We start from the raw sequence: 23,799 nt of genomic DNA, 5'->3' as shown, positions 1-23,799 counted from the left end.
GTCTTTTCACGGATTCATGAATCGTTACTAACCTTTACCTGTCTTCATGTGCGCATCCTCATATGAACCGAGAGTGCAGGAGCATTTGCATCGTTAACATTTCCCAAATTTCGTTGTTAACCCCCCTCCCTACAAGACATGTACTTGCCCAGATCATGATTTACAATCTATTTAAACTTTGTCCATAATTCCTCTATGCCCATCATACTGGAACTGAATGATTGCGATTCATTGTCTAAGTGAGATCCTAACAACTGCTTATCTGCTCTTTCTAGCAGAAACACTCTCCTAGCCTTCTTGACTGATTTTTTAACTTTAGTAACCGTAGTTGCTATAATAACATCATGATCACAAATCCACGTCTCGATATCAGTGCCATCGATAATGTCCGGCCTGCTCGTAGTTACAAGGTTCAAGGTATTTCCGTTGCGAGTGGGTGCCGAACTTGCTGCTCAAGGCAGTTTTTGGAAAACTGATTTAAAAGTACTTTGCAAACTTGTCTGTCTGCAACTCTTCCAGTGAATCCATGTGTCCCAGTGCATACTCCACTGGTTAAAGTTGCCTGATCTGTATATCTTTGCACTACCGACCACAGACTTTCTTAGAATGATTCTAGAACAGTCACAGGAGAGTTGGATGGGCGGTAAAAACATCCAACAATTAATTTGATTTCATCTAAAATTGTTATATGCAACTTCAGTAGAGACAATATTTTTGTCGACTGCAATGAACACTCCCCCTCCTGCGGCATTAAATCTCTCCTTCCAATAAACATTCCATGACTCGCTAAATATCTCAGAGCTTTTTACTTCAGGTTTTTATCTCTCAGTCCCACGAATATTTTGAGTTTATGAGCTTTTCTTGCAGTTGGGGGGGGGGGGGGGGAGACAGTAAATTCGGAAACTTTGTTGTGGATACTTCGACAATGTACTGATAAAATTTTGACAGTCAAAGCATCTTTACTCAGAATGTGGTCTGATGCTACTGTCTGCGAATCTATTGGTGAGTGTTCATCAGAGTACCTCAAACTACCACCTAACCTAAAAAAATCCATGCGGACTCCACTAGTGCTCTGCTACCCAAGTAGCTCCTTAATCTATATCTACATGGCTACTCTCCAAATCACACTTAGTGCCTGGCAGAGGATTCATTGAGCCACCTTCATAGACAATCGAACAGCATGCAGAAGGAACAAACACTTAAATCCTTCTGTGTGAGGTCTGATTTCCCTTATTTTATTGTGATGATCATTTCTCCCTCTCCCTTTGTAGGTTGGTGTCATCAAAATATTTTTGCATTTGGACAAGAAAGTTGGTGATTAAAATTTTGTGAGAAGATCCTGCCGCAACAAAGAACACCCTTGTTTTAATGTTGTCCACTCCATATCCTGTATCATGTCTGTTACACTCTCTCTCCTGTTTTGTGATAATACAAAATGTGCTGCCCTTCTTTGAACTTTCTCAATGTACTCCATTAGTCCTATCTGGTAAGGATGCCACACCACTCAGCAGTACTCCAAAAGAGGACGGACAAGCATAGTGTAGGCAGTCTCTTTAGTATATCTGTTGCATCTTTTAAGTGTTCTGCCAATGAAACACTGTCTTTGGTTTGCCTTCCCCACATCATCTGCCATGCGTTCTTTCCAATTTAAGTTGTTCATAATTGTGATTCCTAGGTATTTAGTTCAATTTATGGTCTTTAAATTTGATGGTATTATCTTGTAACCGAAATGTAACAGATTCCTTTTAGCACTCTTGTGGATGACCTTGCGCTTTTCATTATTTAAGGTCAGTTTCCAATTTTTGCACCATGCAGATATCTAAACAATTTTGCAGTTGGTTTTGATCTTCTGATGACTTTACGAGACGATAAATGACAGCATCATCTGCAAACAACAGATGGATGCACATGTTGGCTCCTAAATCGTTTATATAAATAAGGAACAACAGAGGGCCTATAACAGTAACTTGGGGAATGCCAGAAATCACTTCCATTTATGTAGTGGAGCCATGACCTAACAGGAAGAGTCTTACAATTCCCCACCTGCTAACACAGTATAAAAGTCTGCAGGCAAGACCGTCAGAGTTGATGAAGTCTTTATTCGATACCCTCCACTTGGCTCCAAACCAGTGCTGCAAATTGCAAGTGCTGCTTGCACCTGCGCACAAGGCCAGCAGCCCTCACCACCACCACCGCCGCCACCTCCACCAGCTACCAATATGGACTAAGGATGACCGCAGAAGACAAGTGACGTGTGTCTTTGGTACCTACTTGAGCCCCAACTTAACAGACGACTGCACCCTGCTAACGTGATAGCCATAGGCAAGGCTGCCTCCATATCTTGGATGAGGCTCCCCTGTCCTAGGTGAACATATCAAATACACATAGGCTTTTTTTTCCAGCCCTGATGTATCTTCCTAAGTGACTCCATAACGCGCCTAATGTTGGAGCTTCCAATAACTAGCAAGCCTCTGCCCACATGTGCCTGCTCGGACCATTCTGAAGGAATGTGAGGGCAGATCCATCGTGTCAGGTACACTAGGATGTGCTTCAGCAGAAGAACCCATGGGTGAAACAAGCAACACCTGAGGTGTCCCATATGATGCACCAGATTCTCTGCCGCAGCTGCACCCTGAGGCAGCAACCTGAAGGCAGCTGACCATAGCCAAAACCACATAACAACAGTTTGCGAACTGTGGCCAGCTCTTCCTGCGTCCACACACAGCACAAACATATCCTCCTAATCCTAACTAGACTGAATGAAGTAGTAAACTGTAAAAGCTGACAGATACTTAGATATGCAACTTGTTGCCCTCCTGAAGTACCACCAGTGGACTCTGATATGTTAATGAACTTTGTAGCTGGCTGCTGTTCTGAAGAATTGATAAAAGAGTTATGAATTGCCTGATTTTACACTTATAAAGTACTAGATTAAGCATCTTAAATATAATAACACATACAAAATTTACGCAACATATACTACAAGGAAATAGAGGAAAAACAAAATACATAATTTGCTGCCCTGGAGATGTGTCACAGGTGACGGCTGGAGTGCTCACTCAAAGAGTACATTTGTGTAGAACTTACTGGTTTTACCCTGGACCTAAAAGGCAGAGTGTGATAAGTTTCAGATCTTATTCACCTTTGGTGTTTGTGGAGGGAATGCTGACTGGCACTCAGTCTGTGCAAAATGTTATTTGAGCAGTTCCAGCATCACCACCCATGCACGGCTTGTGAAACTTGACATGCATCAACTTCCATGGTCTAAACTTCTCTCCAGTCGAACATGTGCGAGACACAATGGATCAATAAGTGGATCATGCAACTCGTCCACCCACAACTCTTGCAGAACTTCCTGAACTGGTGGAGTAAGTGTGAAATAACATCAGCCGAGGCAGTATGTGTTGCTTGTACTGTGCACCAGATGTGGTGTGTGCTGCTGGTGGCACAATTTACTAATGTACGTGTTTCATTATGAGACATTATTCATTTCATGTTACACAGCTGGGCCGCTGCACAGTTTCCGTCAACATGTGGTGATTGGAGATTTTCCACTGACTGGCGCAACCGCATGTTATATGTTACCAGATACATTAATTCATACACCAGAAGATGGAATTTTAAAATCTCAAAACCAGCTGTTGTTTGAAGAATTAATTGGTACAACTGAATACCTTCAAATTAATTATCATGCCTCTCAGTTGTGGATGTCCCACATACCAAATTTTGTGCACAACTAAAAGTCTGTTACAAGTAACAGCTTTTGGCTAAAGCCTTCTTCAGCAAAGAAAACGAACGCACATTCACAAAAGCAAGCACACCTCACGCGCTCATGGCTGCTACCACCAGCAGCATCTACCGGAATCTGGAATGTGGCTGTCATGTGAATAGCAGTCAGGAGTGGGAAAGGGAAAGGAGAGGGATAGCAGGGTACAGGTGGGGTTGGAAGGGGGGGGCGGGGGAGGAAGAGCACTATCTGGTGGGGTGTTGCAGGGACTAGACTGCAGCGTTGAGGGTTAGGTTTGGAGGAAAAAATGGGGGATAGAAAAGGAGAGGAGCAGGGAAGGAGTAAGGATGAGTGGGTATATTGGCAGAGGGCGGCACACAAAGAGGGTGAGGGAATGTGAAATGGAAGGAAGTAATAAGACTAGGAGGCGGACACTGTTTAGTGGAGGCTGGGATAATTTTGGGAGTGGAGAATGTGTTGCAAGGATAACTCACATCTGCACAGTTCAGAAGAGCTGGTGGTGAAGGGGAGCCTCTAAATGGCCCAGGTTGAGATGTAGCCATTGAAATCTAGCATTTTATGTTTGGCTGCATGTTATGCCACAGGCTGGTCTACATTGCTCTTGGGCAGTTTGGTGGAGGCCATTCATCCTGGTGGACAGCTGGTTGGTAGTCATACCAATATAAATAGCTGTGCAATGGTTGCAGCAGAACTGGTATACAACATCAAAGACTTACTCTCCTTCGCCGGCCGAAGTGGCCGTGCGGTTCTAGGCGCTGCAGTCTGGAACCTCGAGACCGCTACGGTCGCAGGTTCGAATACTGCCTCGGGCATGGTTGTGTGTGATGTCTTTAGGTTAGTTGGGTTTAACTAGTTCTAAGTTCTAGGGGACTAATGACCTCAGAAGTTGAGTCCCATAGTGCTCAGAGCCATTACTCTCCTTCCCCCAACTCCTCCAATGGAAAAATTTCTTTGGCACCAAACCATCCAAGCAAGGCCAACCTAATTCCAACATTGAACCTGAGTCATTGTGACTACCTGGTGGAAGGCCGTTTCCAATTGTCTGAATTGTCCACATGTAAACTCTGCCAGAGAGATCCTATACCAGTAGTCCACCATAACCTCCAATCCATCCTTGAAGCCTTAGGCCCTTCCCAGATTTTCTCTCTACCCTATGACACTCCGCACACCTACCTCCTACATGCTTCCCAAAATTCACAGACTCAACAACCCTGGACCATTGTTGCTGGTTATTGTGATGCCTCTGAAAAGATTACGGCTGTCATTGACAAACACCACTAACCAATTTGCCATAATGTAGCCTCTAGTCTCAAAGACACCAACCACTTCATTCACCGACTCTACACCATTCCCACCCCTTTACCTCGCGGTTCCCTTCTGCTCACTGTGAATGCCACTTCTCTATACACCAACATCCCTCATGCCCATGATCTACTGCAATTTTAATACTATCTCACCCATCATCCTTCAGATTCCAGACCCGGTACCTCATTCCTTCTCCACCAAACTACTTTATTGTAACACATACCTTCTCCTTTGAATGAAAGACATATAAACAAATACACTGGGCATCCGCATGCCACCCTTTTATGCCAAGCTGCTTATGGGCCATGTAGAGGAAACTTTCCAAGTCTCCCAAACCCTGTATGCCTGGTGTGGTCAGTTTCGTTGATGATATCTGCAGAATCTAGACTCAGGGACAAGACATCCTCCCCTCATTCTTTCATGGTGTCAACACCTTATCTCACTTCACCAAGCCCTCTTCTACTCAGCATGTCACTTTCCTAGACATTGACCTATATCTTCTGTGATGGCTCCATACACATCTCTGTCCACATGAAAACAACCAATAGTATCTACATTTTGACAGCTGCCAACCATCCCACGTTAAAAAAAATTCACTTCCATGCAAGTGGTGTATCTGTAGTGACAAGAACACCATTTCCCATTAACCAGAAGGTCTCACCAAGGCCTTCACAGATAGGTAATGTCCCCAGATTGAGTTTACAAACAAATTTCCCCAAACACCCCAGTCCTCTGCTGCAACCATTGCACAGCATTTTGTATTGGTATGACTACAGCCAGCTGTCCACGAGGATGAATGGCCACTGCCAAACTCTGGCCAAGAGTGTAGTAGACCATCCTGCTGAAAAATATGCAGCTGAACATAACATCCTAGATTTCAGTGGCTGCTTCGCAACCAAAGCCATCTGGATCCTACAATATGTTACTGGTATATTGGAAAACTTGGAAGAGTATTCTGACGTTTCTTTCCTGACAGTTTTCAATTCAGCCATGTAAAAGCACATAGTCTGAATGCAGAGAAGCATGATTGGATCTTTGGTACCTTTGTTATTTCAATTAGCATAATATATATACGCATTTGCTTGCTTTCAAGTAGATTCCTTACCCTTTGACTAATTAATAGGATCACACACGCCCCTGCCAGAGACAGGCTTCGAGCCTGCGACCGTAACGGTCACGCGAATCTTCACAAAGTTTAATTTCTTCAGCTGTGATATAGCACATGGAAATTACTCATTTTGATTTCCCTCACTGGGCAAAATAGTGAGAGTAAAAATAGAACCTCGAAGTTCTGGAAAACTATGCGTGATATTCCATAAGTCTAACAATTTCACGTTGATGAATACACTGTCAAAAGATCAATATATGATAATGTTTTTTTAGAGACCGTTACCAGTCACAAAATTTATCGATACCAATATTATTTAATGAAACAACATGTTTCAAGGTATAAACTTCATCAGGCTACAATGGTAATACAAATCATTTAACAAAAGTTCACACAGATATTAAAGTTGTTTTGTATAGTCTGGATATGTGCTGTTGTCATGTTTTTTCATGTTGGGTGGGTGTCCTCTTATGGTGTGTTTAGTTACCTCCCATGCTGTGGCTCATTGAACTTGGTAACCACTGTTCACAAATTTGCAGAGGGTGCCTACAACACAACACAATAAATAAGATAGCAGTCAGAACGAACGAAGGTTGTTTTGATTCAACTGTTGATTCTATTGTTCTCAGTTTTGATTCAACTATTGATATGTTGAAACTGGTGTTAGTCAGTTGGAATGTCCACTGCACGTCTTGCTGTCACATCACTGGTGTTGGTCGACGAAATAGGTTACGATGAGAGGCTGATGATTTTATTTTAAAGATTACAGTATGAGAATTATTTAAAAGTATTGCAAATATATTGCTGGAATATGAATTTGTGTAGACACTCTTAATTTTGACTTGTTTTGTATTTTAACATTATTGAATTGAAGTTGGTGAAGAAATGGGTGAATTCTTGAACTCCCTAATTTCATTTAGGCTTTCATATTTTTCCAATTTAGGCCATGGATGAATATTTTCATTTTCTCCATGGTGTCCATTTCCCTCTTCAGTAAATTATGTGGTATTGCAGCACTGTGTTCTCGTTCATCTCTATCTCTTCTGCATCTGTCATATTAGCATTATCAAGTCTGAAATGTTAATGTGTTCTTTAGAAAGGGTTGTAAAATTTCTACCCATTTGGCCAGTGTAATATTTGTTGCAGTGACTCATATTATTTTATAAATTTGTAATTGCTCAATTCCTCAGCTGATTGTGAGATGTCATACACCAGTTGTATTGATTGTTTCAAAAGTGATCCTCATTTCTGTTTTGGTGTATAGCTACATACTTAGGTTTCTGTATGTTGTGTGTTGTGACAGTGTCAGTTGGTTTGCTTTAGCTTTCGATTATCTGGGGTGAAAGTGCACCGGTTTCTTGTTCATGGTAACCATTGCTATGTGCATTGTATTTGTGTTCATTTCAGTCTCATAGTTGACAGCACTAGTGGGAATTTCTGTCCTGTGTTAAAGAGAGTTTTTGAATGCAGCTTGTTTATGTGAGTTGGGGCATGTATGACTTCTCAATGATGTGTCTTGTGTTTGTTGGTTTTCTGTGTACACCGATTTTAAGTATCTTGTTTGTGTCAGTTATTGTCATATGTAAAAAAAAAAATTATTTTGTTCTCTTTTTGAATGTTTTTGTGCAAAGTATTGAATCTGTTTAACAAAGTTTCTGTTTCTTCTTCTGTTTCTCATATACTCTGAATATGTCATCTGCATATCTGTGGTAGGGCAAAATTTTCTGAGTGATATTGACATCATTGTACAAAACTTTATTTTCAAGGTGGTTAATGAAAATTTCTGCAATGATCCCACTGAGTGGCCTTCCCATTGCTAGGCCAACATTCTTGTGTACATTTTGCCATTGAATGTGAATATGGGCGAGAACAAGATCTAGTAACTCTTTTAGTTTAGCTGTTTCATATGTGGACATTGTCGGTATTTTAATAAATTATATTTAATTGTATCTACAGGTTCTGTGATGAGTATGGTGCTGTGTAAGTTTACTGTATCTAGAGAGATAAGTGTAGCATTGACTGGGACCCGAAATCCTTTGATGTCTTGAATTGCTTGGTAACTGTTTTTTACTGAATAAGCAGTTTGAAATTTGTATTGGTTTTGTAAAACTGATTACAGCTTTTTCATAGCTTTTTAACCTAGATGATCCATTGAATTAACAGTGGGTGTGACAGCGAAATTAATTTTATGGATTTTTGATGGGGCCCATAACTTTGGAACTGCTGGATTCATTGTTGTTAATTTTTTATGTTGTTGCCTTGTAAATAAAAAAAACATATTGTATTTGACTGCTGCTTTAGATTAATGTGGGACAATGTGAGATATCCAGTATCATTTTGAAAGAAATTGAGTGTCTTATTTATGTTCTCACTTTTGTCTGTAATCACAACTGCTGAACCTTTATCAGCTAACAGTGCTAGGGCACTGCCCTCATTAAACTTCTTGTAACTGATTTTAATCCACTGCTTCTCATTTTTAGCAGCTTGTATTGGTTTTTTGTTGAAGAGGCTCTCTTTTAATTTCTTTGTAGCATGTGATGGCTGTAGAAAGTAATGAGCAACAAAATTTTTATCTTTCTTTTTAGACAAACAAAGTACATCATCTTGATCTACATACTATGTCACTTTCCAACATAACCTCCATTTCCTTGCACACATTTTTGCCATCAGTTCTGTCTCATAGAATTGACCTTGAATCTCTTCCTGAAAAGAACTGGAAAGGTGGTAGTCAGAGGACGTGAAAGAGTTTCTCGTACAAATTTTTTGACCTTCCCTGCAGTGGCACAAGAATTGTGATGACGTGTTTTATCCTGTTGCAGGATAATCTTCCCATGGCATTTATCGCACAATGCGTGGCAGAGCTTCAAAAATGCAGTAATCCCCACAGGCATGTTGAAGTGTCTGAGGTGAATTTCAGCACCACATTTTCCTCTTTAAGAAGAAATTCAATTACAGCAAGCTGTTGAAATGAAATTACTGCCTACAGTCACACGATAGACGCTAATGTTGTCACAGTATGACCACATGTGGCATAAATTCTATAGTTTATGATCTGCAGTTGCTTCTGTTACATTTGTGGCACACCAATGTCAAGATGCCTCTCTTTGCTGTTATGTTAGTGTAAGCCGTGACAGTGGACATTGTGAAGACGATTCGTGATGCTCCAGACTATGTCACACTGTTGGTGTGGAGACTCATCTTCCTACAAACAGGCATATTTCTTGACTCCAGGTACACGGCTTCGCTGAACAATGCTATGTGGCCAAGTTCACAAGACATCTGTCCTCTAGTGTGCTACTTGCATGGCATCTCAATTATAGGACTTCTGGGCCATCCACATTTGCGTGACAAGTGATTTCGACTGTAGGAATGTCTTAGGAGTAAAGAATAAATGTATTAAAACTTCATGCATGGTGCAGCATTTTTCACACATCTCATTGCTTATGACATCATTCTCCTGAACTTTGATAGGCATGTGGTTATTAACCCCCACAGCGACTGTTGCCTGATAGGAAGGGGTATTGTTGAAATTGGTCCAGTGGTTTAGGAGATGTGGAAAACAAAAACACACACACACACACACATCCATTTTTACGTGCGGATGACATTAGTGAAACTCATTACCAATATTCCCTCCTAGTTTTAGAAAAATTATAATAATCGGTAATATAATACTTCTAAAACCGAAGGTCTTCACAATTCTTTCTTAAGTCTGTATTTGTATGAAAGGTTTGGATTGAATGGCATTTGTAATCTCTCTTCACTTAAGTAAATAGTGACAAGGGCTCATGAAATAAAAACCAATGCAGTTTTACAACTTCATTAATCAATGAAATAAAGTCATCTACTTTTTTAAATGAAAATGTTATATTTTATTGTACCAGAATAACAGATTTGCATCAGATTAATTCAATAACGTGTCTTTCGTTAGTCTGACAAGGGATTACAAAGTTAACAGCTGTTTCAGTGGCAATCTACATGGTTGCAACCTCTGTCCTCCAAACTACTGTGCTGGAGTGTCCTTGTTTTCTTATTAATAAGTTCATAAAAACACATTGGCTGTTGTTTTGTGAAGCCATGTTCGCTATTCATTGAGGTTAAAAGAGATTTTCAATATCTTGAGTTTCTGAGGGAGATTGACAATATCTTTAATGAGTCTCTGAGGCATTTGAAGTGCCTTACTCTTCATACATTCCCCTGCAGGTCTGGGGGTTAGAATAGGCCCGAGGTATTCCTGCCTGTTGTAAGAGGTGAGTAAAAGTAGTCTCAAACGTTTTGGCCTTCTGTGATGGTCCCCTGTAGGGTTCGACCGTCATTCTTCCAAATTTTCCTGAAGAGCGAGCCAATTGGGGAATCGTAGACTTCTTTACATGTCGTATCTGGCACAGTAGCCGGTCCGTTGTGGCGGGGCCGCCATGTACCCTATTGGTTGTAGCCCCCAGACTGCACAGGGATCGCTCTGCTGATGCCTGCGCCGTTAATTCCCCACTTATGCCAAGGAGTAGATGCCCATCTCCTTGTGGCATGGGGACTCCCGGCAATGGCCATCATGCCAGTCATGCCAGGTGGCCTTTGCTGAGGCTGGGTGGCGCCCATTGGGAGGACCCCTGGTCGGTGTGGGTGGCAGCAGAGGGGATGCCATGTCATGAAGCATACAACGTCATCACTTGCTGGTGGTCAAACACCAGCAGTCTCTAAGCACTCAAGATCTCAATTTAATACACAGAAGGATGACACCAAATCTCTGGCCACAGCATGGGAGAAACATCAGGGTAAGGATGGCAGCAAACCTTATTCGCCCCTGTACCTCATATGTACGAGAGCTGATGGGGAATCCTTCATGTCGATGAAGCCTCAGTTTTTTGTGGAGCACTTAGAGGACAAGTTTGGGTAGGTGGAGGGATTGTCCAAATTGTGATCTGGGTCAGTCTTGATAAAAATAGAATCCTCTGACCTATCGCAGGCATTACTTGCCTGTGACAAGCTGGCGGATGTTTCTGTTTCCATCATGTTCCATAAGAGCTTAAATATGGTTCAGGTATTATATTCCACTGGGACCTTCTTTAGCAATTAGATGACGAGCTGCGCACCAGTTTAGGGTTACGAGGTGTTCATTTTGTCTGGCGCATCCATCGGGGTCTGAGGAATAATCAGGTTGCCACCAAGGCTTTCATCTTGGCCTTCGAGGGTGACACACTACCCAAGAAGGTGAAGGTGATGGTACACCACTGTGATTTAAAGCCATATTTCCCTCCTCCGATCGGTGCGTTAAGTGCTGGAAGTTCAGGCATATGTCTTTCCACTGTATTTCCAGCGTCATATGTCACAACTCTGGACGACCATCAAATCCCAATACTTCGTGTGTGTCCTGCCTCCCATCTGTGTCAGCTGCAGCGAGCAACATTCCCCTTGCTCGCCAGACTACAGGATTCTACAGAAAGAATGGAAAATTACGGAACACAAGACCCTGGACCGACTGACCTACACTGAGGCTAAGAGGAAATTTGAAACGCTCCATCCTGTGCGCATGACATCGTCTTATGCCGCTGCTACAACAATGGTTCCAGCCTCATCCATTCCGCCATTGACAGTTGGTCGTCAGACCCACAAGACTACACCCGCCACCTTGATGGTGGAGGCAATTCCTATCCTTGTTGCTGCCGCACCACCTACTTCGGGAGCAGTCCGTCCCCCCACCAACCATTGGGGAGATCTGTCCCCACTTCTCAGCTGGAGAAGCGAAGTTCCTACCAGTGGGTAAGGTGACACCCGCCAGTGGCTGAAGTGCCCAAAAGCAGCTGGTCGAAGGACTTCAAGATCCTCCTCAGTCCTGGAAACTGGATCAGTGAAGCCCACCCAGCTAGAGAAACCCCAGGAACAACGAGAGAAATCTAAAAAGAAGACACCCCAAGAACATGGAAATTGTGGTGGGACCCACACCACCGCTACCTACGAGCACTGCATCTGAGGATGAGCTGTAGATTCTGGCGTCCGCTGAGGACCTAGATCTCATCGGACCCTCGGACACAATGGATATAGAATGCTCAGATACTTAGCCAGTGGCAGCAGGTGACCTTGAGGCGTGAACTGCCTCATTTATTGCTTTATGCCTTCCCAGCTTCATAACGACATCATCCTCCAGTGGAATTGCGCCGGTTTTTTCCACCACCTGGCTGAGCTATGACAACTGTTAAGCTTAACATCTGCTTTCTGCATTGCTCTCCAGGAAACCTCATTCTAGGCAATGTGGACCCCTGCCCTCCGCAGCTATAGGAGATATTACAAGAACCACAGTGAATATAATAGAGTGTCGGGTGGAGTTTGTGTCTGTGTGCTGAACTCAGTATGTAGTAAACCTGTGACCCTTCAAACTCCTCTTGAAGCTGTGGCTGTCAGGATAAGGACGACACAGCAAATAACTGTCTGCAGCCTATATCTTCCTCCAGATGGTGCACTTTTGGGAGATTTTAACACCCATAATCCCTTGTGTGGTGGCACCATGTTTACTGGCAGGTAGAGATGCTGAAAATTTACTGTCTCACCTGACCTCTGCCTCTTAAATACACCCACCCCCCGCACATTTCATCATGGCTCATGGTACTTACTTGGCCATTGATTCATCACTTTGGATCCCAGGACTTCTCCCATCTGTCCACTGGAGAGCCCAAGATGACTTGTGTGGTAGTGAACACTTCCCCATCTTCCCTGTCACTCCCCGGTACCATTCCCCTGGACGCCTACCCAGATGCCATTTACAGAGTGGGAGCTCCTCAGCACCCTTGTTTGGTGCCCCAACACAGCTCCTGGGCCAGATCGGATCCACCTCAGATGATTAAACATCTCTCGTCGGACTACCAGCGACGACATATCCTTGTCATCTTCAACTGCATCTGGAGTGATGGCGTATTCCCGTCTCAATGAGAGGAGAGCACTATTGTTCCCGTGCTCAAACCTGGTAAAAATATGTTTGATGTGGATAGCTTCTGGCCCATGAGCCTAACCAATGTTCTTTGTAAGCTGCTAGAACGTACAGTGAGGCGGCGGATGTGTTGCCTCCTGGAGTCACGTGGCCTACTGGCCCCATGCCAGGACAGTTTCCACCAGGGTTGCTCTACTGCTGATAATCTAGTGTCCCTCAAGTCTGTCATCCTAACAGCCTTTTCCAGAGGCCAACACCAAGTTGCCTGTTTTTATTTATGAAAAGCTTTCGACACGACCTGGGGACATCACATCCTTGCTACATTATATGAGTGGGGGCTCGGGGGACTGATCCAGATTTTTATCCAAAATTTCCTGTCACATACTTTCTGTGTCCAGGTTGGTGCCTCTCATAGTTCCCCCATATCCAGGAGAATGGGGTTCATAGGGCCGTGTATTGAGTGTATGTCTATATTTAGTGGCCATTAATGGTATAGCAGAAGCTGTAGGGCCGTCTGTCTCACCTTCTCTGTATGCAGACGACTTGTACTGCTCCTCCAGTACTGGTGTTGCTGAGTGGCACCTACAGGGAGCCATCAACAAGGTGCAGTCATGGGCTCTAGCCCATGCTTTCCAGTTTTCAGCCACGAAGTTGTGTCTCATGCACTTCTGTCAGCATCGTACCATTCATCCAGACTCAGAACTTTACCTTGATGATGATCCACTCACTATAGTGGAGACACATTGATTCTTAGGACTGGTTTTTGACGTCCGATTGACTTGTCTTCCTCACCTTCGCCAGCTTAAGCAGAAGTGCTGGCAGCACCTCAATGTCCTCCGCTGCCTGAGCACCACCAACTGCGGTGCAGATCTCTCTAGACTGCTGCAACTCTTCATAGCCCTTGTTCATTCCCGCCTTGAGTATGAGAGTTTGGTTTATGTTTCAGCGGCACCCTCAGCATTGCAGTTGCTAGACCCAGTGCACCCCTGTGGAGTTCGATTAGTGACGGGAGCTTTTAGGATGAGTCCGGTGCCAGTGCACTGGTGGAGGCTGTGGTCCCTCCATTGAGATCAGGCATGCACAACTGCTCGCCAGCTACGTCACACGTGTCCGTAGCTCTCCTGAATATCCCAATTACCGTCTCCTTTTTCCAGCCATGGCGGTTCATTTCCCACATTGGCGGCCCAGGTCAGGGCTTAACGATCATAGTTCGCACCCAATCCCTTCTGTGTGAACTAGATTCCTTCTGGGTCCATTCGCATACACCTCCATGGTGTATACCTAGGCTGCAGCTTCGTCTGGACCTGTCACATTGCCCTAAGGACTCAGCTCCTCCTGTGGTTCTCTGCTGTCACCTCCTCTCAATTCTTGACATGTCCCGGGGCTCTGAAGTTGTTTACACTGACGGCTTGATGACTTATGGTCACGTTGGCTTCGCCTGTGTTCACAGCAGCCATATTGAACAGCACTCCTTGCCAGATGGCTGCAGGGTTTTCATTGCAGAGCTGGTGGTTATATCTCGTGCACTTGAATACATCTGTTCATGCACTGGCAAGTCGTTTCTTATCTGTAGCGACTTCTTCAGCAGCCTACAACCTATCGACCAGTGCTAACCTCGCCATCCTCGGTTGCAACCATCTGGGAGTCGGTCTGTGCCTTGGAACGATCCAGTCGTTCTGTGGTGTTTGTCTGGATCCCAGGACACGTTGGAATTCCAGGCAATGAGCTTGCTAACAGGCTGGCCAAACAGGCTATGCGGAAACTGCTTTTGGAGATTGAAAACTGACCTGCCACTGGACTTGCACTCGGGAGGACGACGGTTCAATCCTGCATCCGGCCATCCTGATTTAGGTTTTCTGTGATTTCCCTAAATTGCTCCAGGCAAATGCCGGGATGGTTCCTTTGAAAGGGCACGTCCGACTTCCTTCCCTAATCCGATGAGACCGATGACCTCGCTGTTTGGTCTCTTCCCCCAAACAACCCAACCCAAACTGACCTGCGTTCAGCATTACACTGCGAGGGTTTTTGGCTTTGGGAGATTGAATGGCATAACCTCAGTCTGTACAAAAAATTGTATGCCATTAAGGAGACTATGAATGTGTGGAAGTCATCCATGTGGGTCTTGCCCGGACTCTGTAGTTCTCTGCCGGCTCTGCATTGGCCACACTTGGGTGACCCATGGCTATTTCCTGCGCCGTGAACCCCCCCCCCCCCCTGCTGCAGAGTGAAAATCCCAAAATTTTCAATCTAAATTGTAACAAATAATGGAACGTCCAGGCTGCAAAAAAAAAAAAAAAAAAAAAAAAGGATATATTGTCACTCACTGTAAACATGACCTGTTGAGTTGCAGACAGTCACAGCGAAAAGACTGTTCCACATTAAGCTTTTGGCCAAAGCCTTCATCAGAAAAAAAGGTATTGGCCAAAAGCTTGATGTGTAACGGTTCTTTCGTTGCACCTGTCTGCAGTTCAACATGTCATCTTTACGGTGCGTAGCAAACTACCCTTTTCATAATTATCGGTATTTCAGTCTAAAGTATTTTATTCAAGTAAGTACATGCATGTTGTTGTATACGTTAAACAAAGCTTTTGCAGTGGAAACACAAATGAACTAATGTTATGCCAAGTATGTTGTCTTTTGTAAAAGCTTTTCATTGTTTTAGATGTAATGAAAGTTTGTAATTACAACAAGTCAACATGATCTGTTAGTTATTTATAATTCTCTCTCATACTTTGTATGCTGCACAAAAGTGAGTATCTTATTCCAGATATAGTTAAAGTTTAACAACCATTCTCAATTTTCAGCGGAGAGCAATAAAGAAATATCTGTGCGCTTGGGAGCAATGTGGAAGAATCTGTCGGCAGAAAGAAAAGAGACTTACTATGCAGCTTCAAGGGCAGCTGATGAAGAACATAAACGGAAGTATCCTGGCTACTATTACAGTCCTAAAGAAGCCAGATTGCGCAAGACATTAAAGCAAGATTTGACTATGTTCTCACGCAAGAATCCAAAGGCAATGGAGGCGATGCACTTAGTGAAGGTAAGCCAGCGACATGCTACAAATTGTAGTTTATGCTGAGATTTGTCAGAAGTAACCAAATCAACCATTAAAAAATAATGGAAGGAGAAAGTAACAAACAACTTCTTGTGCTGTAGTTGAGTTGTTATTGGGCACACAAAGAAGACAGAATGTTGCTAACTTTATGGACCATCCTCCTCAAGAACTAGTAGAATACATGCAGCTGCTCAGTTACAGTGTTCTGGCTTAGTACATTGTGCTAGCACTGCAGCTCTACTGAAGTGAGAGCCAGGGAGCAGGAGGAAGGGTTGGAGAACTGGCATTGTGGCGAGTTGAGTGGCCAAGGAGAGAAAGGCAGGGAGCAGGAGGGAGGGTTCGAGAACTGGTTAATCTCTGGGAGGAAGAGGCAGCAGGCATAGAAGATAAGAGTGTAATACTGGTGAGCTCATTCTGACCACAGACGGGGGATATTCTTCACAGTGCACAATGAAGTGGAGAGTGGAATGGGAGAAGGAGATTGAGAGGGAGACTACAGAGAGGACAACGTGATGGTAGGATGAGTGAAGTTAGGGTCATTGGACAAGGGCAAAAGTGGATAAGGGGCAAGCACTAGAGGAGATTGAGGCTGAGATAATGGGTGTGTGGCAAAGACAATTGCCATCTAAGTAATTCAGGGAAACTGTTGTTGGTGGAGGAGGGGTGAATCCAGATGGTGTAGCTTGTGAAGCAGCAAATTGTGCTCACGACAAGTTCTGTCACGAAGTGGCTAACTGCTCTTTATTATATTTTGGCAATGACCATTCATTTGGTTGAACATCTGGGTGGTGGTTGGTGCCGACATTAACTGCTCTGCAAAAGTTTCAGCTTCTATCAGTTGACTCTGCCCCTGATAAGATATGATACGATTGTGATGGGGCAGGAGTAGGATCTGGTGGGTGGATACTTTGGACGGATCTTGAAACTGGGTGTTTTTTACTGGTATGAACCACGTTGCGCGGGTTTGGGAGTAGGTGTGGCCTAAGGTCACAAACCTCTCAGTGGAGTAAATCACAGTCATCCATAACTTTAAGGGCGGACGTTGATGAAATTGACCAAAAATGTCAATTTTTGATTTATTTTTTATTTGTTAGGGCAACTCATGGACAATAAGTTCCCAAAGTTTCAATGTTGAAATCACGTCCGAAGTGCCTGAAAATTAATTAAAAGTGTGACATGGCCTCCCTGTCACACCCACGTCTTGAAGCAGCCCTTCGATACCAGCTCAGTGAACAACGATTCTGTGTATTACTTTCAACCAAACGTGTGCGAGATACATGTAGAAGGCCGTGATACATACTCTTTGGTTTTATACACTCCTGGAAATTGAAATAAGAACACCGTGAATTCATTGTCCCAGGAAGGGGAAACTTTATTGACACATTCCTGGGGTCAGATACATCACATGATCACACTGACAGAACCACAGGCACATAGACACAGGCAACAGAGCATGCACAATGTCGGCACTAGTACAGTGTATATCCACCTTTCGCAGCAATGCAGGCTGCTATTCTCCCATGGAGACGATCGTAGAGATGCTGGATGTAGTCCTGTGGAACGGCTTGCCATGCCATTTCCACCTGGCGCCTCAGTTGGACCAGCGTTCGTGCTGGACGTGCAGACCGCGTGAGACGACGCTTCATCCAGTCCCAAACATGCTCAATGGGGGACAGATCCGGAGATCTTGCTGGCCAGGGTAGTTGACTTACACCTTCTAGAGCACGTTGGGTGGCACGGGATACATGCGGACGTGCATTGTCCTGTTGGAACAGCAAGTTCCCTTGCCGGTCTAGGAATGGTAGAACGATGGGTTCGATGATGGTTTGGATGTACCGTGCACTATTCAGTGTCCCCTCGACGATCACCAGTGGTGTACGGCCAGTGTAGGAGATCGCTCCCCACACCATGATGCCGGGTGTTGGCCCTGTGTGCCTCGGTCGTATGCAGTCCTGATTGTGGCGCTCACCTGCACGGCGCCAAACACGCATACGACCATCATTGGCACCAAGGCAGAAGCGACTCTCATCGCTGAAGACGACACGTCTCCATTCGTCCCTCCATTCACGCCTGTCGCGACACCACTGGAGGCGGGCTGCACGATGTTGGGGCGTGAGCGGAAGACGGCCTAACGGTGTGCGGGACCGTAGCCCAGCTTCATGGAGACGGTTGCGAATGGTCCTCGCCGATACCCCAGGAGCAACAGTGTCCCTAATTTGCTGAGAAGTGGCGGTGCGGTCCCCTACGGCACTGCGTAGGATCCTACGGTCTTGGCGTGCATCCGTGCGTCGCTGCGGTCCGGTCCCAGGTCGACGGGCACGTGCACCTTCTGCCGACCACTGGCGACAACATCGATGTACTGTGGAGACCTCACGCCCCACGTGTTGAGCAATTCGGCCGTACGTCCACCCGGCCTCCCGCATGCCCACTATACGCCCTCGCTCAAAGTCCGTCAACTGCACATACGGTTCACGTCCACGCCGTCGCGGCATGCTACCAGTGTTAAAGACTGCGATGGAGCTCCGTATGCCATGGCAAACTGGCTGACACTGACGGCGGCGGTGCACAAATGCTGCGCAGCTAGCGCCATTCGACGGCCAACACCGCGGTTCCTGGTGTGTCCACTGTGCCGTGCGTGTGATCATTGCTTGTACAGCCCTCTCGCAGTGTCCGGAGCAAGTATGGTGGGTCTGACACACCGGTGTCAATGTGTTCTTTTTTCCATTTCCAGGAGTGTAGATCATCTTTGACTCTGTTCCGTATATTATAAACAGTAACAAACTAGCTACATCGTTTATGACGAAGCAATTCTTTTTTTTTCTCCTCGTGATACTGATGGAGATATCTCCAAGTGTTGATTCTTTCTTCATTCAGTTATGCCATGATCACAAAGAGTATATAAAAAACTGAGTAAACTGTGTTTGAATAAGTTAGTGAATGGAAGACGTGAGAAACAACTACAAACCAGTAATGAGGCTAAGTCCGAAGTAAAAACACTGCTGAAAATATGAACTCTTCTCCTAGCAGCTCCAAGCGAAAAATTGGTGAGGTGAATGGTGCATACTACAGTGATGAATCTCAGTACACTGGATTTAGATTAATTGACCTTTAATTATTGATTGCTGCAGTGAAATTTTCTTGTGTTTGTAAGACGTATGGTAATGATAACATTCAGCTTATAGATGATGATAAGGGAGTAGGCTTGGCAGCCAATCTGCATATTTTGTGCAAAAACTGCGATGCTGATAGCTCATTCAAAACTTCTGAATGTAAAAACTAGTACTACGAAGCTAATATGAGGTTTACCTATGGATTGAGGTGCATTGGAGTTAGGAAAGGAGGGGGAAATTTATTGTGTGGAATAATGAATATGCCAGCGTCATGTCTGAGATTTACACAAATAAACTGTGTACTGGAAAACATAATTTCTGGTGTGTGTGAGGACAGTATGATAGCAGCTACAATAGAAGCTGTTGCAGACAATGACCCATTAGATGAGAACGATTCTCGTCATGTTAGAACAGATCTTGTTGTGTCGTGTGATTGTCCATTCATGAAAAGAGGGCATACGTCTTTATATGGTCTATTAAGTGTCATAAGTATTGACACGGAAGGTACTAGATGTTCAAGTTATGAGCAAATTTTACCATAACTGTGCACTTAGTGGAGAATGTGAAGAAGATGTAAAAGGACATAACTGCAGCAAAACATTTTCTGGTTCTAGTGATGGAATGGAAGGAGCTGGTATGCAAATTATTTTTAAGAGATCTGTCAAGGAACGGGGTGTCAGATATGTGAAATATCTTGGGGTTGGTGACTCCAGTGCATTCAAGTCTGTGAATGAGAGCAAACCTCATGGAGAACTTTCAATTGAGAAACTTGAATGCATCGGTCACATCCAGAAGAGAATGGGCTCGAGATTGACGTGAAGGGCAAAAAGTTGGAAGATGCAAAGGGCATTGGTGGACACAACTGACTCGTAAAGAAGATGATAGACTCTCTTCAAGTGTATCTGTGCCACATTAGCTGGTGTAAATATCAACAAGTTCAGAGGGATAACAACCCGTACATACACACGGAGATGCTTCCAAATTGTACCCTGGATCTTGTCAAGCCCACTTCCAGGTTTTTTCTCAAAAAGTGTGTCCATGGCAAAACCCAAAATCCAAATGAGTCTCTAAATTCACTCATATGGAAACGATGCCCTAAAAACACATTTGCATCTGCTACAGTTGTCAGAATTGCAACTTATGATGCAGTTATTGTAGTTAATGATCGGAGCGTCGGGAGGATGAAGGTATTAGAAATAATGGGCTTCAAGATAGGAAATTTTACTCGAGACATCCTGAGAAAAAATTATTTACAGTGTGTCTCTGCAGCCGAGAAGTCAGTTGAAGACCTGGTAAAGGAAAGAAGACAGACAACAAGAAACCAGAAGAGAAGCCTTGAAGGGAAAGATGACCCAGAGTACAAATGTGGTGCCTTCTGAAGAAGTGACATAAGGAAAAAATGTTAGGTTGAACTTTAAATTGCGTTTCCTGAAAAGTTTGTTTTTTAAAGTTTATGTACATTTCCTCAGATTCTATGAATGCTAGAATTATGAAATTTTGTACACGTTTCTGTAAACCTAATAAACGTTGTCGCAAGAGCAAATTTTGAAATTCTGATTGCAAGCTGAGATATGGGTCAAAGTGCTTGGAATTTTGCATGAATTTAAAATTGTACTTGTTGAATTATAATTTAAAAAATATGAAAATTTTCCTATTTGACCTATTCCAAAAAAACAACATACAAAGAGATGTAACACAAATTTTTGTAGAAATCTCTTGGATACTTTCTGAGAAAAAGGAACATACATTATTTTTGGAAAATAAAACTTCAAATTTCATTAAAAAGTTGAATATATATAATCAAAGGATTTTATATGTAAATGTGTTACTTTCATTTAAAGCATGGTACAAAATTTCATTGCCATATCTCCAAAACTGTGGATTTGGTGCATTTTTTAAATAGTGTGTGTTTTTCATCAGCGTCCCTATTTAAGACAGTCCTGATGTGATTATCCTTCCTTCAGACAAAGGCTCCACTGTCATGATGACTGCAGTGATTACTTGACAGAAGATATCTGCTGACAGTCTGATTCTATCACCTTCAATCCCTGCCACAGTAATCCCATCCTAGAAGTTGAGCTTAATCTCTTGACTCCTTCAAAAATTCTTGGGCCCATTCCAGAACTTCTCTTCCGAACCTATCTCTTGCCTCAACCCAACTAATCACTATAGGCCCATCTTTTGTATGTTTCACATTTGCCTGAGATTGCAGTCATGCATGCGTGTGTGTGTGTGTGTGTGTGTGAGAGAGAGAGAGAGAGAGAGAGAGAGTTCTATCTTTGACGAAGGGCGAAAACTTTATTTGTGACAGTCTTTTTGTTGTTTCTATCTGCGACTCAGCATCTCCACTATATGGTGAGGAGCAACTTTCATAATATTGTAAACTTAACCATTTTCGATGCCTCGTTGTAGCTGGTTGCTGTGTTTCTATGTAAAGAATCTTGGCTCTTTTTGACAGACACCTTTTGTCCACAGTAACACTACTATTACTTACTGACTCCAAAACCATCACCTCATTCATTAATATACCTGACAAACCACATCCTTACACATAACTCCTCCTCCTTTGAGTGCAAAGATACAAAAACAGTTCTGTGGCACAAACACGGCCACCCTCATTGCACCCTGCTATCGCCCACAGCTGTCAGCCATCCTTCCCTGACCTTCCCTCTCATTCCCTGCCTACTTTCTCCTTTCACTCACCCCACCTTACATACCTCCTCACCCTCATTGAGTTGTGGCGGCAGTAGTCATTTGGAACAATGTAGCTGTGCAGGTATGTGTATGCTATTAGCTCTAAAGGATTCGTCCGAAAGCTATCAATGTTCTCAGTCTTCTTTATGTGCTTATTGACTAGCCAGTGCCTCAACTGTATAGTGAGATGGTAACTTTACATCTTCCATCACATATATTGCACGAAGGGCTTTCGATTGCCGTGTTTATCGCAAAAAGTTATTAAGGTTTGTAATTGTTTATGCCAGTCAATTTACAGTTTCAGGATTTTGTTAGCATTGGAGAAAACAGCCTAGCAAAACAATAGGTTCCAGTTTGAAAACAAAATGTGATTTTTAGGGCTGTAAACTAGGCTGACCCTTAGGAAGTGTCGCGCTGTTCAGGCGGGTGCTGTGGTTGCTGGTCCTGCACTCCCATTCCTTTGTTTTATGTGGGAGTCATCCCCAATGACTGAGTGGCCTGACTGTCACACATTCATGTTTTCACAGTTATTTGGCGGCACCTGAAGATGAAGTCTTAAGCTTCGAAACCAATCTGGAATACATTAAGAATAGATGAACCCCAGGCACCTTGAAAATGGAAAATAGTATACCTTTCAGTTAATTAATTTTAGATGTGGTACACACTTTCCATGGCCACCATTTCCTTTTGAATTACAAGAGGAATTTATGGATCACATAGTGGCCAACACAGTACTTGGTAAACTACATTATAAATCAAATTTTCCATGAAATATTTTCAAAGACTTTCTGAATAATGTAAAAAGTTGTGTTTTTGTTAATAGCATATTTAACTTTTCCATAAGAGAAATTATTTTTATGTCCAGCCTCTCTTGCACCAAAATATGACGTAGGTGAGTAGACATTGTACATTATTTGTTTTTAAGAAAGAATTGAGTACAGGTTGGGTTATGTTTACATGGTGTCTTCTTTTGTAAGAATGTTATTGTAATCTCGGATGAGTTACAAATGTTTCTGCATGCAACATCTATCTTCCAACTTTTTTCAGTTCCACAAATGTAACAAGGATCATCCTTCCAAGTGAAAGGGTCTTTGTTAGTGGACTTTGGTGCTAATAGAAAATCTCCTGAACAAAAGTTTTATACCAGGAGTTTAAAGGGGGAACATTCAGTGTGATGATGATCTTCTTTACTTTATTACATGCCCTCGCATTATTTTGAATTAATGGATTAACAGGGTGTATAAGCCCCAGGACAGCAAAGGAATCCGGGAAAAACATAGGAATTTTTTCATGCGGCAAAACATGAGAATATTGTAGAATTCTGGGAATTTTTCATTGTTTTTATTTTCAGTTAAAATTTTGTAATGTTGACTGGTAAGAATTTATCTGATATTCTAACAGAAAATTTTGCATAACCCACTAAAAGAGAAATAACCTAAAAAAAACCTAACTTTAGTTGCAAAGAAAAAGGGCCATTTACAGCAACAAAATGCAGCGTGCACATAAGTGTCTGCTGGCAGCAACATGTGTCTAAGGATTTATTACAAAGACTATGCAATACTTTGTAACAACAAACCAACAAACGGGCCTTGTATGAGTGTGATGTCACAACTGTTTACACCTCTAACAGGTTGAGGAAAAAAAAATATTGTGAGTGGTGCTTTGAGAAGTGTTACATTCAAGGAAATTTCCTTTTACTCTGGATGAATTATGTCATGTGTGAGGATGTACGATGAATTTCTTAAATCACAGAGCATTTGATTTTCATATGAAACTTAACACTTTGAGGACCAGCCACTTAGAAAAGTTTCGGGCCCAGAAGACAAGCCATTTATGTCATTATTTAGAATTTTACAGTAC

General features: G+C 43.1%; 1 protein-coding gene across 4 annotated transcripts in view; it reads left to right on the top strand.

Moving 5' to 3' along the window:
- The window catches only part of LOC126198862 (protein tramtrack, beta isoform-like), a 139,479-nt gene that overhangs the window by 90,705 nt on the left and 24,975 nt on the right, over positions 1 to 23,799 (top strand). For all 4 annotated transcript variants that reach the window (XM_049935457.1, XM_049935458.1, XM_049935459.1 and 1 more), the window contains exon 10: positions 15,885 to 16,120. In XM_049935457.1, the coding sequence (XP_049791414.1) occupies positions 15,885 to 16,120 (236 nt within the window). The remainder of the gene's footprint in view (positions 1 to 15,884; positions 16,121 to 23,799) is intronic.

Source organism: Schistocerca nitens, chromosome 8 (genome assembly GCF_023898315.1).
Source record: "Schistocerca nitens isolate TAMUIC-IGC-003100 chromosome 8, iqSchNite1.1, whole genome shotgun sequence".
Classification (NCBI taxonomy): domain Eukaryota; kingdom Metazoa; phylum Arthropoda; class Insecta; order Orthoptera; family Acrididae; genus Schistocerca; species Schistocerca nitens.
The sequence above is the reverse complement of the archived record's forward strand: the minus strand, read 5'-3'. Positions and strand labels throughout refer to the sequence as shown.